The sequence below is a fragment of the Balaenoptera musculus genome, chromosome 16 (assembly GCF_009873245.2).
Source record: "Balaenoptera musculus isolate JJ_BM4_2016_0621 chromosome 16, mBalMus1.pri.v3, whole genome shotgun sequence".
Classification (NCBI taxonomy): Eukaryota; Metazoa; Chordata; class Mammalia; order Artiodactyla; family Balaenopteridae; genus Balaenoptera; species Balaenoptera musculus.
The window spans coordinates 84,774,530-84,791,536 of NC_045800.1; the positions used below are offsets into that span (position 1 = coordinate 84,774,530).

The 17,007-nt window shown below is 53.3% G+C and overlaps 1 protein-coding gene across 1 annotated transcript; it reads left to right on the forward strand.

Annotated features, from left to right (window-relative positions):
- The first annotated feature begins 3,690 nt into the window (after positions 1-3,690).
- On the forward strand, positions 3,691-6,452 carry ACTA1 (actin alpha 1, skeletal muscle). Its single transcript, XM_036829253.1, has 7 exons — positions 3,691-3,796; positions 4,579-4,719; positions 4,825-5,149; positions 5,234-5,395; positions 5,497-5,688; positions 5,775-5,956; positions 6,055-6,452. Exons 2-7 carry the CDS (start codon positions 4,591-4,593, stop codon positions 6,196-6,198), a joined length of 1,134 nt encoding a protein of 377 aa, XP_036685148.1. The 5' UTR covers positions 3,691-3,796; positions 4,579-4,590; the 3' UTR covers positions 6,199-6,452.
- Positions 6,453-17,007: the final 10,555 nt, after the last annotated feature.

Consider the following 17,007-nt stretch of genomic DNA (forward strand, 5'->3'; position numbering starts at 1 on the left):
TTTTAATGACTGCCTGACACTTTACCATATGGCTGTATCATAATTTAACAGGTCTGTCTCTCTTAACAGTCTTAAAAACACTTGGGTTAATGGTTTTGGGTTGGGTGGGGTTGGGGTTTTGTCTTTGTTTTTTTTCTTACCGTAATACTGGAATAAATCTTTGTACAAAAATCTGTTCATTCCAGATACATTTAAAATGACACTGACTCTTCCTGTTCAGTTAGTGATGACGTTGATAAGTGGTCAGTGAGCCGTTCTAATGATTTTTAGTGTCCTTTGCTCACCTCTCCTACCACCTCACCCCTCTCACCTCCTCCAAACACTTAGAAGAAAGATACTGTACCATTTCTCGTTTCTTGTGTTCCAGGCACTTACCTAGTTTCAACCTTCAAATCAGTCTTAAGGAGTAGGTGGCATCCTCAGCTGAGAAGGCTGAGTGTCTCTGGAAGCCACCCGCCCCAGGTCACATAGCCCGTCAGAGGGGCAGGTACACCCAGATGTGCTTTACCGAAGTGCAGGCTCTTTTAACTAGTTCATTATAGCTGGCCTGGTGGGCTGGGGTGGGGAGGAGGGGAGGGGAGGGGAGGGGGAGGAGACGGGGAGGAGGCGAAAGGAAGCCTCGGATGGAATCATTAGTCCCTTAGAGATGCCGAAGCAGAGCGAGTCCCAGTGTGAGAAAACCAGTAGGAGATCGAAGTCCTCTCTTCCTGCCTGCCACGGTCAACTGGACATTTTTCGATGTGTGGCTTGGGAGGGCAGTGAGTTGGTTTTTCCCTTTACCCGCCTGGTCACTGGAACGCTTCTGACTTTGTGTCTTGCCAGGCAGCCCCCCTCCCTGTTCTTTTTGGGATGACAGAGGATGGCTGCACATGGAGCCATGGCTTCATTTAAGATGTCTTTGGCCCTTCACTGGAAGAGATCCCTCGAGGATCTGTTATGTTCCAGAACATACCAAGTGTTGGAGAAGGTTAAAGGGAGATAGAAAACAGCCCCGAGCACTCCTAGGGAAGGGTGGGTCTCCCAAGCCCCTGTGTGTCCCAGGACGTGCTGTCTGTCTCATGGAGACTTGGTTTGCTTATTTTTAAAGCTAGCGTAAATAGTACCTGTCTCATCTACCTCCAGATAGTTACAGGATTAATGGAACAACACAAAAACATGTGAAGCGCTTTACAGATTCATGTCTAAATAGGTAGGAAACACAGTAGAAGGCTTAGACTGCTTGAGATTGGGGTCCACAGATATGTGAGGGGCTGAGGGGATGCGGCTGGATTGGGTGTGAGCACAGTGGCTGGGCCCTAGCAGAAGGGCCTGTCAGAGGATCGAGCTAAGGCCGCCCCCGAAAACTTAGAAGCAGGAGCTCTATGTCGAGCATACCCTGCATGGCTGACCTTTCCTCAGGGTGTCTCTCAAAAGGCTGTGCAGGCAGTGACCCACTTACTCAGGCGTGGAGTGCTGGGGTGATCCCCAGAGTGTACATGTATGGAGACGGCCTTCCACCTGCTCCTCAAGGCCATTTATGAGCCAATGAGAATTCAGCAGGACCAGGATGGGCCTGCGGCCGCCCCGTGGTGGCCCTCGGGTACTATTTCAACCCGCGCAGGCATCCCAGCTGGCGTTCTCAAGCCCACCTCCCCAAGGTTTGCTGTACCAGCAGATCTCCGCTAGCTTGTGAGTGCTTGATTCAGCTTTTCATGTGTGTCGGAATCTAATAGACCCTGAGCTTAGAAAAGCTCGCTATAGGAGAGGAGTTGCACTGAGCAACAGTTCTGGCAAATACAACCTCCTTCCCCTTTAAGATGTCAACCAAATTCTTAGGTATTCAGTAAATGACAGCATACTTCTTCCTATCTTCAAGACCAAAATTTAAGCTATTCCCCTTACACTGTACATAGAGTGCATTTGCCAGGTTTTGTTTTGTTTTGTTTCTAGTGTCGCCACTTCACACTGCCACCGCAGGACACAAGGTATTGAAAATGAAATGTAGCTCTGTCCATTATTCATTCATTCTCTAATTTCAGAAACTGAATATGAAGCCACTGTGGCATTATACTCACTACCGAGGCCCCGTACTAACCAAACTCCTTATTTTGTAATTGACTTTGGCCATTTTGGGGAAGGGCTGCCATGATGTGGTCTGCGGAGAAGGGTTTCATATACTTTTATATCCCTCCTCAAGAGGGCCCACACCTGTCCCAGTTGCTGAGTCCCACCACCAAATGTGAATGGTAGCTATTCTGGGAACACTTCAGCACATCAGAAAAATGAGTGGTTCCATTCTGGCTCACACCGCATCACTGATGTACCCCTTTAAAGCATGTCACTGAGTTCATCACAGAGAATTGTTTCTCCTTGTGCCTTCCACAGCAAGGTTAGAACTGTTCTCATCCGGGCAGGTGGGGGGGGGGGAGTGAGAAGCGCCAACTGGGTAACCTCCTCTGACCCCCCACTCCACCTTACCGTAAGTAGATAGAGCCAAATCCTTCTAGAAAATTAGAAAGGCATATCCCCATATATCAGCGGTATAAATAGAACCGCTTCAGCAGGCTCTGGTGGACCGGTGACTACAAGGGGGATTGGGAAGCGGCCGGCCTTGGCTGGGCATCACCCTCTAAATATAACGATGAGTTTGTTCAGCCTTTGCAGAAGGAAAACGTTTTGCCCATCCTAGAGCGCTACGTCCTTGTCCTCTTTACCGGGGGGAGGGACGGGCGCGGCTTCATCTAGTAAGAACACCTCACCGTTCCCACCCCCAGGTCGTGGGCTGTGACCCTTGCCTTTCGGCCCCAGGAGGGGGGCCCTCAGTGAGCTCCGCCGAGGATGCGGGGGGTAGGGCGCTCCGCTCGGCCCGCCGCACCCCGGAGCGCGCCAGTCACGCCCTGAAATTCACTGCCTTCACAAGCCCCCGAGCGCGCCGCGCGTCCCCGAGGCGGGCAGGTCCGAGGGCCCTGGCTTTGCGCCCGGCGCTGCCGCAGCCGCCGCCCGGGCCTGTCCCCGGGAGGCCCGCGCCTCCTCCCCGGCGCTCCGCCCTTGCCCCCCGCCGCTAGCTGTCTGCCCCACGACAGCTGCGCGCCCTCCCGCCGCTGGTGACCCTCTCCGGTGGGGGTGGGGGCCGACGGGGTCAGCCCTCTGGATTCGGGGAGCTCGGGGTGGGGGGAGAGACCAGGTTCGCTGGGGAGCTGGCGGGAGGGGTCGCCCGCCTCCCCTGCCCGGGACGCGGGTGTGACTGCTCCCCCGGTCCTCTCGGGCCCACCACTTGAACACGGCTCCCTCCTCCCTGGAGCCGCACTTGAGGTTCGGGGGTCTGAGCAAAGAACCCGAAGAACGGGTGAAATGCGGGGCGCACCTCCCCGAGACCCAGTGCGCGCCCAGCGGCCGGGGGCGGGGCAGGGCGGCGGCGGCGGACAGGTGCAGCCCAGGGCGCAGGCGCACTGGGCACGCCGCGCACGCGGTGACCCTCGCCGCACGCCAGGCTCTCCGCCGGGCAGCTGGGCGGGGTCGGGAGGGGCCGACCAGCGGGGAGACGCTCCATATACGGCTCGGCCCGCGTTACCTGGGCTCGGGCCAGGCCGCTCCTTCTTTGGTCAGCGCGGGGGACCCGGGCGGGGACCCAGGCCGTGAACCGGCTGGGGGAGGGGGCTCTAGTGCCCGACACCCAAATATGGCTCGAGAAGGGAAGCGACATTCCTGCGGGGCGGCGCGGGGGGAGCGCCCGAGGGCTATATAAAACCTGAGCTGGGGGACGAGCGGCCACCGCAGCGCCCGAGCCGGAGAGCAGCAGGTGTAGCCACCCGCCGAGGTAGGCGGGGTCGGGGTGGGGACAGGGAGACGGGGCACCACCGAAGGGAGTCCGGAGAACTCCGGGTAGAGCTCGGCCGACTCACTATATCAGTCCCAGCCCTGCGTCCTCAGTGCTGCGCCTCCGGCCCCAGAGCCACGTGCGCTTTAAAGAAGAGACAGGAAACCCTCGTCCTTTGGAAACTTCTCCAGATTTATGCCCAGCCCCTTCGGGCTGCTCTCCCTGACGCTTAGTTTGTGCCCAAGTAGATGAAAGGTTTTGCTCTAGTCGTCCCCAGGGCAGTTCCGTCCCAACCGAGCCAAAGGACAGCAAGGGCCACTACTCCCCGGGTTCGCCATCAGGCCCAAGGGCGCTTCGGTTGTGAGTCTGGTGTGTCGTGAGGGTCCGGAATAGGCCATTCGTCCCCGGGTGGAGTGCCCAAGCCCTTCCCACGGCGTCTCCTTTCAACCTCATAGTCGCCCAGTGGGCAGGGTTCGCGGACCTTGACCCCCTAGGTGAGACCCCGGAGGTGCGGAGAGGGCGGCGCCTGCAGCCAAGGAAGAGAACCCTCGGGGACAGTGTGCCCTGGGTTCCCGGATGGAGAAACGCTCGGTGTGGTCTCCCCCCAGCGCAGGGCCCGGTAGCGAAGCTCGGCCCGGGTGGCATTGATTGCTTCCCCTTCGGGACGGCGCCGGGCTGGGGGCTGGGGGTGTCCATAGGCCCCGGGGGAGGGAGGGCGCTCGCGATGGCGGGGCCTTCCGCCTGACACGCCGAGTGTCTCCACGGCCTTCCCGTCCTTGCAGAAACCAGACACCATGTGTGACGAAGACGAGACCACCGCCCTCGTGTGCGACAATGGCTCCGGCCTGGTGAAAGCCGGCTTCGCCGGCGACGACGCCCCTAGGGCCGTGTTCCCGTCCATCGTGGGCCGTCCTCGCCACCAGGTCAGGCTGCCCGTCCGCGGAGGGAGCTGGGCCGGGTCCCCGCGCAGCCCAGCCCCGCGCCACCCGGAGCCGCGGTAATGAGCGCGTGGTGTCTCCGCTCCGCAGGGCGTCATGGTGGGCATGGGGCAGAAAGACTCCTACGTGGGCGACGAGGCGCAGAGCAAGAGGGGTATCCTGACCCTCAAGTACCCCATCGAGCACGGCATCATCACCAACTGGGACGACATGGAGAAGATCTGGCACCACACCTTCTACAATGAGCTCCGCGTGGCCCCCGAGGAACACCCCACCCTGCTCACCGAGGCCCCCCTCAACCCCAAGGCCAACCGCGAGAAGATGACCCAGATCATGTTTGAGACCTTCAACGTGCCGGCCATGTACGTGGCCATCCAGGCCGTGTTGTCCCTCTACGCCTCCGGCCGTACCACCGGTGAGTGCTCGGAAGCCGCCCCCCCCCCCTTCCCGAGCGCCGGTCACTGACCCGCCGCTCACCCCCGGCCCCGCCCCCGCGCAGGCATCGTGCTCGACTCGGGCGACGGCGTCACCCACAACGTGCCCATCTATGAGGGCTACGCGCTGCCGCACGCCATCATGCGCCTGGACCTGGCCGGCCGCGACCTCACCGACTACCTGATGAAGATCCTCACCGAGCGCGGCTACTCTTTCGTGACCACAGGTGCGCTGAGCCCCGGGCTCCCCGGGCGGGCGGGCAGGCGGGCGGCGCGCGGGTCCCCGGGCCCCGCGCTGAGGGCTCCTCTCTCGCCCCGCCGCCCGCAGCCGAGCGCGAGATCGTGCGCGACATCAAGGAGAAGCTGTGCTACGTGGCCCTGGACTTCGAGAACGAGATGGCTACGGCCGCCTCCTCCTCCTCCCTGGAGAAGAGCTACGAGCTGCCCGACGGCCAGGTCATCACCATCGGCAACGAGCGCTTCCGCTGCCCGGAGACGCTCTTCCAGCCCTCGTTTATCGGTGAGCCCCGAGCGCCCGCCCCCCGGCCCCCACCCGCCCCCCGGGCCCCCCTCCCGCCCGCTCACGCTCCTCCCCGTGGCCCCCAGGAATGGAGTCGGCGGGCATCCACGAGACCACCTACAACAGCATCATGAAGTGCGACATCGACATCAGGAAGGACCTGTACGCCAACAACGTTATGTCGGGCGGCACCACCATGTACCCGGGCATCGCCGACCGCATGCAGAAGGAGATCACCGCGCTGGCCCCCAGCACCATGAAGATCAAGGTGGGCGGCGCCCCCCCCCCGCCCCGCTTCCCCGGCCCGCTAGGGGCTCCGGGCCGCGGCCGCGTCCCTGACGGACTGTCACTGTCACTGTCTTGCAGATCATCGCCCCGCCCGAGCGCAAGTACTCCGTGTGGATCGGCGGCTCCATCCTGGCCTCGCTGTCCACCTTCCAGCAGATGTGGATCACCAAGCAGGAGTACGACGAGGCCGGCCCCTCCATCGTCCACCGCAAATGCTTCTAGACGCCTCCCCGACAGCCACCACTTCTCCCCAGGACGACGAATCCGCTCGCGGCGCAGGCGGCTGACCTCGAGCTACCGCGCGGCAACTGCTCTCCAACCACCTGCGCTGCTGCCGCCGCAAGCCGACACAGTGTTTGTAGCGTGTACATACGTTAACTTATTTACCTCATTTTGTTATTTGTAAAACGAAGACCTGTGGAAGGAAATGGAAAACTTGAAGCATTAAACTCAGCCGTTCTGTTATGCTGCGTAAAGTTGTCTGTTGTGTTTATTTGCGGGGGCGGGGAGCGGCCGGGGGCGGGGAGGAAGGGGGACCCCATCTTCCTCCATCACTTTGCCCAATACTCCGAATGAGTGCACGCCTTTCAAGCCCGTGAGTTAAGTCTTCCCCTGCTCAGGGCTCTCCCCTCTGGCTCAGATCCATTCCCCAGACTGGCAGGCGCGCCGTGACCCGACTTGACCTTCGGGCGCGTCCGGCTCTGCACTGCGCTCGGGTCGGCGGCGGCGCTGGGGCCGCGCGCGGGTGGCCAGGGGACGCCGCAGGCAGGGCGCTGACCGTGGTGCTGGGCCCGGGGGCCGCCCCGCAGCGCGCACCTCCGCTCCGCCCGCGGCGGGCGTGGCCTTACAGAATCCGGGTTCCCTCCGGAATCTGCGATCTAACTGAAAGGGCGGTGTTCATTTGTAAGTGAAGGTAACTACTTCTCCTCCCGATTGGGAAGTCCTTTGCTTCGTACCATAAAGAAGTGCCCTTTCCAGAGTGGGGCGGGGGAGGAGCGGCGCTCAGAGGTGGGAGGAGGGCGAGGAAGGACCAAGTGAACGCTCCAAAAGAAGGACAGCGCATCCTAGGCGGGGAAGGGCACTGGGGGCGGGCCAGCAAGGAGATGCCTGCAGGGAAGGGAGCCCAGATGGTGCTGAAGAAGAGGAGGTAAGCAAGAGAGAAGGAGCAACCCTACTCCACTCCCGCAGTGTCTGAAAGGCGCAGAACATAGTAACAGTTTGCATTTCTATGAGAGAGCACTGCATCTACATATTTTAAAGTAGCCTAGTGTTTCCCAGTCAAGACTTTCGGGGAAAAAAAGTGGTCCCTATAAATGAAATAGATTCTGACTCAAAGAAGGTAATACACTCATTCAGAAATAAGTTTATAAGTAGAATTAACAACATAGCTTGTGTTATATGCCACTTTGCCATATGTTTATTCCCTCCTGTTACGTACGGCCTGTTGAGAAGCTTCCGAAATCATTGAAGCCTCCAAGGCAGGAATACTGCCAAATCCAGATATCAAGAGAATCATCATTCAGTAGAACTTAAGATTTTAATAAAACAAGTATACGATACCAAATCCACTGAAAACCAGGCATTCATCCACCCAGGAGGGATAAAGGTTAAAAATGGGCTAAATTCTAGTCTTTCAGAGGTACCCAGCTTTTATGGATAATAGTACATTTACACAGGCACATCTGAGCAAACAACACACACACAGCCTGAATAATTCGTGTAGCCAACAGCTGGGAAAAAACGTCAGAATTACATGAGTCAGCTAACCCGCATGTTAAATCTTTTTTAACCAAAACCCCAGATCTCTTAATTAGGATTTAAGTAAGATATTTAAGGAGGTAATGACCCATTTCTCCTGTGATCATAATCATCAAATGCCTGAGAGAAGTTTTCAATATAATTTGTAGCATTTCCTTCTGCCCCACCTTTGACGTTGTTCTTCTACTGAAAACATGTGCAAAAATTAGGAATTGTGTGGTTTCACTGGAAGTGTGCCACATGACCTTTTCTTTTCTGGTTCTTCTCTAAAAAGAAACAAGCATCACACATTTCACTGGTGTTCTGTATCTTTCCTGCTCTCCTAGTAGGTTGTGATTATAGGTATTTGGTAAATTGTGTTACCTATAGTAGGCCTGAAAGAAGATTTTTGGTGTGCTGTAGTAAAGAATTACATATATATATATAACATATATTATATATTATGTATATATAATTAATGTATAATTATATGCATGTATAATTAATGTATAATTATATGTATATATAATTATATACATTTTTATATAATTATATATAATTTTATGTGTATATATATAATATATATAAACACACACACACACTATATATAGAGTGTATATAGTGTGTATAGAGATATACACATGTTTGTGCTGGGTGAGGAGAGCCCCCAGCAGCTCTAAGTGTGTTTGCAGTATGAAGAAGTGAGAAGCTCCTGTGTGACAGCAGTGTACTTGACACTAGAGGGGATAATGTTACGGCTAATTTCCCACTGAAAAGCCATCTCAGAGAATCAATTTTTGGAGCTGTGAGAGAATTGAAAGCAGCAAAAAAAATTTCCCCACCCATCACTTATGGTGTGTTTCCTTAGACCTGGTAGGTCTTATCAGGGATCTAACTGCAGTTATTTCATTCTCTCAAAAGCTCATTAAATAGCCGTAATTTTTTTTTGCACCAAATCTATATTGCTAGTGCCCAGTTGAAGGAAGAAGGGACAAAGAAGAAAATGGAAAGAGAGGTTGTGTCAGGATTAAAAAGAAGGATTAGGCTGAGTGGGAAAAAAAAAAGGATCTGGGATTGCGGTACAGCCTAGGCTTTATAATTTAAACCTTTGGGAGTTAGAATTAGACCATGGAATATCAGGGTACCTCCCAGCTGTTTAGTCCCCTGAACTGTCACCCCAGATTTGGCAGAACCCTAAGGGGTCAATGAAATATTTTATTGCCCATCTACTATGTGCCAGGGGTACGGAGAAGGCTAAGATGTGGTCCCATCCTGGGAGTTCAGTGTCATGACCCCCACCATCACCAGGCACTTACGCCTTGACTCCGATCACCGCACAGCCTGTTGGAGGAGCTGGCTGGGATGGTCCTGGTCCAGGGGCAGGCCCACCCCGGACCATGACCGTCGGATGCTGTGGGTATCTGGCTGCTTTGCACTCGCCACCACCAGGCCGGCTTCCCTCCCACACAGCATTGTTTTCTGACGAGGCTGGATGGTTCCAGATATAGATTCTTACAGGGAAACATCCATCATTGTGCTGGAGAAGGCCTGCCCGCCCCTGGCCTTGGGGACACAGACTACTGCTGCCTCTCACCTGGCAGTGCCTCTGCCCTGAGAACAGGAGTCAGAATGGGCTCAGGCCACAGACCAGCCCTGCCCCTGAGGGCACTCATGTGGCCAGCCCACCTGCCTGCCTTCCTCCCTTTCCTTCTTGCCTCCTTTCTGTCGCTTACATTTCCTCTCTGCCCCGCACTGTCCTTGGAAGTCACCCCCTTTTGCACTGTCGCTGTGTCACAGTCCCTTCGGGGAGTTCCCACAAGCTGATGCGCCGTGTCTGACCTCAGCTCAGAGAGAAGCCGAGAAGACCTGGTGTGATGGCGCACTGGTGAGGTGGGCAGCGTGGCGGGTCCCAGGGCTCCGGGTCCACCTGCGTCCTTGTCACCCACAGCCAGAGCCACTCCCCCCAGCAGGCCATGGGCTGCACCTTCCAGAAGGGGCACAGACGGCAAAGGCAGCTGGAGGTTAGCTGACGTGAATGAGGAATGGGGGCCGCTCATTAAGGGTGGCCCTTTCACTGGGTGCAGGAGCCCTGAGCCTTCTGACTGACTCTGCCCCTGCTTGTCAGTTTCTTAATGGCTTATCGTGATGGAGCAGGACCCTCAGGGGTCTTCATAGAACAGAAACGCCCCCCTCTATGTTCTCTGCCTGCCTCTTGTCTGGAGAAAAACTTTAGCCAAAGAATACATTTATTCAGAGAAGTGAGACAATGCAGAAGCAAAGAAAAGCAGTCAAACAAAAATAATAATAAGTTAGTCATTAAACAAAGTCAAGGATTTTAGTTCCTCCTCACGGGTTCTAGATAATATTCTGAGCCATATCCTGTGAGCTACCCTGTAGATATTGAAACTCCCACCAGGTGGAAGAAGTTAACTGCATGATGACCAGACTGTAGCCAGGACATAAGCTGCCACAATTCCCAGAACTGGCCTCAAAGAAAGGGGACCAAACCGACCCTGGAACTGAAGGCTCACTGATCAAGCTGACACTGATCAGACCACCACATGACCAATTTCAAGACGACGGTCAGAGCTGGCTGTGCTGTTGCTGCATGTAGCCCCCTCCCTCTGTCTATTCACCCCTGAAAGTCCCCTTTAAAAGCTCTTGCCCTCTGATTGGCAGGGGAGAATTGGCCTTTGGACATGAGTCCACCTTCTCCCCGGGTTGCCAGCCTCCAGAGTAAAGCAAACTTTCCTTTCTACCAACACTTGCCTCTCAAATATTAGCTTTCGAGTGATGAGCAGCCGGAGCTGAGTTCAGTAGCACTGATGCCGAACAGTTTCCGGGGGTGGTGACTGAGTGAAAGAAAGACTGAAATGTGCAAAGGTGATGTTGGTGGTTCTCAGGGCTGTCCGTAGAATCAGGATTGCCTTTCCTGTGACAATCATTGGGGTTTCCTAAACCTTATCACCATGTGGAGAGTTCTGGTCACTGGAGATGGACTTGGGAGTAGAAGTCTCTCTACATCATGGGCCAAGGGTGGCCGTAGCACCCCTGGATCCTTGTTCACCCCATCTTTCCTAGTTTCCTTCATGGGACCTGTATTAAGTTCCTGTAACAAATTACCACAAACTGGGTGGCTTAAAACAACAGGAATTACTTTTTTCCACAGTTCTGGGGGCTAGAACTCCAAAATCAAGGCAGGGTTGTCGGCACTTGAGGCCTCTCTCCTTGGCTTGCAGATGCCATCTTGTCCCTGTGTCTGCACGTCCTCTTCCCTCTCTTCATGTCTGTGCCCACATTCCTCCTTATAGGACACCAGTCATGTTGGATTAAGGCCCACCCTAAAGACTTTGTTCTAATTACTCCTGTAAAGGCCCTGTCTCCAAATACAGTCACATTCTGAGGTCCTGGGGGTTAGGACTTCAACATATGAATTTGGGGTGGTGGTGACACAATTCAGCCCACAATAGGGACAACAATTTAACCCACTATAGTAACTAAGAGGCCACTAGTAACAATTCATTTTAATAGTCCATGCATCTCTTATGTTAATATTGTGTCTTATGTTATACGAAGAACTTTCACATACATTAGCTCATTTTATCTTATAAGGTAGCTAGGATAGGGATTATTGCTCTACTTTCATAAATGATAACAGTGAGGCCTCAAGACTGAGTGACTTGCCTAAGTTTATAAACTTAGTTTATAAATTAGTAAAAGTGGCAGAGGAAAGACTTTAACTTGTAACTTTTGACTCTATTCTTTTATTTTCAATTTTGATGTACCCTTATATTTCATATACATTTCTTGTAAACAGCATAAGGCTGAATAGTTTTCCCAGCCTGATAATTTTGTCTTTTAATTGAGACACTTTGTCCATTTATATTCAGTGTGATTACTGGCATGTTTGGGTTTAAATCTATCATTTTATTTCGTACTATTAGTCCAGCCTGTTCAAAGTCTAAAATTAATCAATACTTTTACTTTCCTTGGACAACACAAGACCCTTGTACCCCAAAGAAATAAAAGCAGGGACTCAAAGAGGTATTTGCACACCCATGTTCATAGCAGCATTATCCCAATAGGCAAAAGGTGGAAGCAGCCCAAGTGTCCGTTAATGGAGGAATAGATAAAATGTGGTGTATATGTACAATGAAATATTATTCACTCTTAAAAAGGAAGGAGATTCTGACCCATGCTACAACATGGATGAGTCTGAAGACATTATATTAGGTGAAATAAGCCAGTCACAAAAGGACAAATACTGTATGATTCCACTTATATGAGGTGGAATATCTGGGAGTGGGATGGATATTGAGAAGTGGCATGAGGGAACTTTTTGGAATTATGGAAATGTTCTGTATCTTGATAAAGGACTGGGTTACAAAGATCAGATTCACTGACTGTACAATTAAGATTTGTGCATTTCATTTTGTGTACATTTTAATCAAAAGAAAAAATTGCAGGCAAAAAATAAGATGTCAGAACTTCTGATACCTCTACCTTAAAAAAGTTTTAATTTTTAAATTAAAAAAAAATTTTTTTTGTATTTTTCATTTGAGGGGGTTTATCTGAATTGCATTGTGGGTAATTTCCTCCAATTGATCTTCCAATTCACTAATTCTCCCTTTAACTTACTTAATCTATTGTTAAACTCTTTTGCTCAGTTTTAAATTTCTGGTATTGAATTTTTAACTTTTAGAAAATTTTAGAAATTATTTTATTTTCAAATTAACTAGATCATATTTTTATAGTTTTCTGCTTCCTGTGGATATTTGTTAGCTTGTCTCTTACTTCTTTCATAGAGCAAGCATAGTTTTTTAATAATATGAATCTAATAATCCTAGTGGCTGAAGTCTTGGAGTTTATTTCTATTACCCGTTGTTCTGGTTCATACTCACAGTACCTTTTTCCATGTGTACTTGACAGTGTCGTGTTCACTGTCTTTGAAGAATTATTTCTGGGACACTTGGAAACCCATAATAAAGGTGACTCTCTCAGGAAAGGACTTGTATTTGCTTCTGCCAGGGATCTCCTAGGATACCACTAATCTGAGATGATGGTAAGCTAAATCCACAGCCTGAGGTCTCTTGGTCCCCCCAGATGAGATGGGTTGCAAATACGTGTGAGAACTCAGCCTGAGTTTACAACTTCCCAGGAATCTGCACCCCACGCCACTACCACGCACTCGGTACCAGGGCCACTCGCCTGTCCGATCCTCGAGTGTCGGTGTGGGGCAGGGCTTACCCCTGGCTCACTCCTTCACGCTTCCCCGTGGTGTAACCCTCAGTGTCCCAGCTTCACGAGGGAGGCATCAAGCTTTGCAAAGCTGTTAAACCCCAAGTGCAAGGTAACTGAGATAAGCAAACACTCTCAGGGCAAGAGATGTTTCTAGAATCACTGTCCTGCTGGTTCCCCTCAGATTTTGCCCTGGTAATTCTTTACTATCTTGTCAACTCTTCGGTGCTTGTAAGATGTTAAAAATACTTGATCTGGCTTTTTAGTTGTTTTCCACAGGAGTGTTGTTCCAAGAACTCAGCCTGTCATATTCCCTAAAAATAGAACTCAACATCTTTCACGGTGCAGGCCTGGCTTTAGCCACCCTTGAAACACAGCTCAAATCTCACACATGGGCTTAAGGAATTTTGCCCCAAATTCTGTTGCCTTATTTTAAAGCTGTTATATTTTCCCTGGGCCTAAAAATACACTGGGTCTGAAAATTCCCCAGGATAACAGGGCACCAGCTGGGAGACAGAGCTGCCTGGTGCCCTTCAGCCCAATGTTAATGTGCCCTGTGTCAGCAGGGACCCATTGGACCAGGGAAAAAATGAAGGACAAAAGGACAAAGCAACTCAGTCAAAGTGATAAATCACCACGATGGTTTCTGTATGGGGGGATGATAGGTGATTTTTTCTGCCTTTTTTATACTTCATTATTCTTTTCAACTTTTTTTTTTCAAGATATAAGTGTTATGTTAATATTAAAAATACTTAAGTGAAAAATGAAAAAATAAATAGAGAAGAAAAGGCCCCTCTAGGCCCTCAGCCCTGAATGGTATTTCCAGCAGCAGAGATGAGTTTGGGCAGATCCATTTGCAGCCACGCGGGTGGCGGGAGGTGGGGACATGGAGATGGGGGTCGGAGAACGGCTGTGTCAAGCATGATCCCAAGGTGGTCCCCACGGAAAGGACTCAATTGCTCCTTTCATTTCTCCCGTCTGAGCTCCAGAGGCATCCTGAGTGAGCTGGGCAGATGGCACTGGGAAGAGCATCTCTGGGTTCCAGCCCGGGCTCAGCGGAGGACGTTGGTCTCCATCGCTAACAGGAGGGGGAAGCCCTGCTTTAGGTGGTCCCCGTTCCTCTGACAGTCTGTGATCCCGCCCCCCCCCCACTCCTCCTGCTCAGGACCCCTGGGAGAGGAAGGGGAGGCTGTTGAGAAGCCCCTCAGGATGCAGGACAAGGGGATGAGCAAAGAGAAGGGGAGACGCCAGTGCTATAAAGAGTTTCTCCACATCCAGGTTCCCTTTGAAGTTCTGAGAAGGCTCTGTTTACACTTTGCCCTTCCTAAGCGAGAGCGCCCACACAGTTCTGCCTCCCCTCCCCCTCCCGCCCGGTCCATTCATCAGCGCGCATTTACCGAGCGTCTCTTCTATTGTAGGCACAGGAGACACTACATGGAATAACCAGACTGCACTTGAACTTCTCCAGTAAATGCTTAAAAAGGATGCCTACCATGCTTACCCTCTGTCTTTGGAAGGTTCTCTGGAATCTAGGTTTTCCTCTGAGTTTCATCTCCGGCCTCTAGTGCCGGTGCAGGGCAGGGAGGCCCGTGTGCTGGGGTCACCAGGGACGCCCAGAGCCTCCCCTGGGAGGAGCTGTGTAGTGATTTCTTCCTACGCTGCCCTGGTGGTGGAGGCCAGGAATTTGAAAGCTGGGGATCTCAGCACCTCTGAAATTACAGGGCGTCTCTCACTGACATGAGAGCAAGCGCAGTGGTCCGGTCTGGCCAGGGTGGAGCCCTCCCAGCCAGCCCTTCCTCAAGTCTCTGCGCCCCCGGGCACTTCCCTTGCTGCACCCCAGTCCCAGCCCTGCACTGGGTGGTCATATTTTTCCCAAAGGGCAATCCAGGCAATTTGAAGCAAACAGATTTGTTCCCAGCCACACGAGAACACAGGGTTGTGGTTCACAGCCAGGGAAGTGTCCTTTTTCTCCACCGTCTTCCTGGTTATCCAAGGACGCAGGTGTGGGACCGTGCTTCCCTCAGCTGGAGGAGCCAAGACACCCAACATCTAGTCTTGATTATTCTTTTTTTAAAAAAAATATTTATTTATTTATTTGGTTGCACCAGGTCTTAGTTGCGGCTCACGGGCTCCTTAGTCACGGCATGCAAACTCAGTTGCGGCATGCATGTGGGATCTAGTTCCCTGACCAGGGATCGAACCTGGGTCCCCTGCGTTGGGAGCGTGTAGGTTTTTTTTTTTTTTTGGCTGCATTGGGTCTTCGTTGCTGCACGCGGGCTTTTCTCTAGTTGAGGCGAGCGGGGGCTACTCTTCGTTGCAGTGCACGGGCTTCTCGTTGCGGTAGCTTCTCTTGTTGCGGAGCACGGGCTCTAGGGTGCGGGCTTCACTAGTTGTGGCACGTGGACTCAGTAGTTGTGGCTCGTGGGCTCCAGAGCACTGGCTCAGTAGTTGTAGCGCACGGGCTTAGTTTCTCTGCGGCATGTGGGATCTTCTTGGACCAGGGATCGAACCCGTGTCTCCTGCATTGGCAGGCAGATTCTCAGTCACTGCGCCACCAGGGAAGTCCCTAGTCTTGATTATCCTTTGGCTCATTTTCCAAAAGCACCCAGAACTCCGTCACTCCACTCTTGCCCTGCTCGTTGGCACACCTGCAGCTATAAGTTTGCTGATTTACTCAACAAACTTTTACTGGGCACCTACTATGTGCAGGCACCGTGCTGGGAGACAAGGAGGCCAGCCGAAGAGTCCGGGTCTCAGCCTCAGGGAGCCCTCAGTGCAGAGTGGGAAACAGAATTCATCAACAACAGTGCAAGCCTGTCCATTTAGCATGGGCTGCAAGAGAGGCGTGGGGTGTGACAGTATAGAAGAAGCCAAGGGGGGTGGGCTCCTGAGCCAGGGCGGTCGAGGTCCTTTGAAGGTGAGTAGGCAGCAGCAGGTGAAGTGGGGAGGCTGGAGGTTCGTGGCCTGCGGAAAGCTGGGTGTGGCGGGGTGGGGATGGGGGAGGGTGGTGGGCAGAGAGGATGCAGGGGGAGGCAGACCCAGCCTGAAGACCCTCCACCGCTGAGGGTATATTTTTTCTTTATTCTAAGAGCAGTGGAAAGCCATGGAACTGTTCTAAGCAGAGAGAGAGAGAGAGAGTGAAGCTGCCTTGCTGGGGCAGGAGGGGGCTCCAGGGCGCCTCTCGGGTCTCTGACTCACCTGCTCACTGAAACGGGCACCCGGAGCTTGGGAGCTGCAGCTGGTGTGGCAACCAGGCAGGTGGGTGGTCCCAGGCCGGAGGGGGGCAGAGCAGTCCTGGCCCTGAAGGGGTGCAGCCTGGGCTCTGAGGCGGCAGTGTGACATGGGCTGCAGCCTCTCACTTCCTCTCATTCCATTCCCACCTTGGAGCTGGCCGGGTACTGGAATGTTCTCTATAGAAAATCCAGAAAGGCCACAGGAGAATGAAGGTTTGTGCTATTTCCCTCCCATATGAGGGGAAGGGCTGGGGAGGGGTGGGGAGGGGAGGAGGGGAAGGGCTGGGGAGGGGTGGGAAGGGGAGGAGAGGAAGGGATGGGGAGGGGGAGGGGAGGAGGGGGAGGGGAAGGGATGGAGAGGAAGGGAGGAGGGAGGGGGAGGGGCGGGTTGGGGAGAGGAGGAGGGGGAGGGGAGGAGGGGAAGGGATAGGGATGGGGAGGGGGAGGGGAGGAGCGCAGCTGTCTGCAGGCCTGCCGGTCACACGGGGAGTCGGGTACCAGCCCCCACCGCCTACCTCTGTTTTTACATCAGTGCCGCTGGCAGCTGGCTGGTTGAATCGGCCTCCCAGTGGCGGAGGGACTCTGACGGCGGGCGAGGGCCGGGAAGCATGTAGTCGTCTCCGCAGGAATTATGAAGCGAACCGTCTCTCCTGCGAGGAGATCTTCGCCTTTCCCCCGAGCTGCTGTGCCCGGGGCGTGACAGCTGCCAGGCTGTCAGGGCTCTGGGGACGGAGCCGGGAGTCACCAGGACAACAGCCTGGGTTGGGCAGCGAGCGCAAGGCGTGGGTGGCAGCGGGGCGGCAGGAAGCTGTGCTAATAGGCA

Excerpts from the sequence above, each read along its gene's own strand:
- ACTA1 (XM_036829253.1), top strand. The coding sequence starts at position 4,591 with ATGTGTGACGAAGACGAGACCACCGCCCTCGTGTGCGACAATGGCTCC. Across the intron at positions 4,720-4,824 it reads TGGGCCGTCCTCGCCACCAG|GGCGTCATGGTGGGCATGGG; the intron begins GTCAGGCTGCCC and ends TCCGCTCCGCAG. Across the intron at positions 5,396-5,496 it reads CTACTCTTTCGTGACCACAG|CCGAGCGCGAGATCGTGCGC; the intron begins GTGCGCTGAGCC and ends CGCCGCCCGCAG.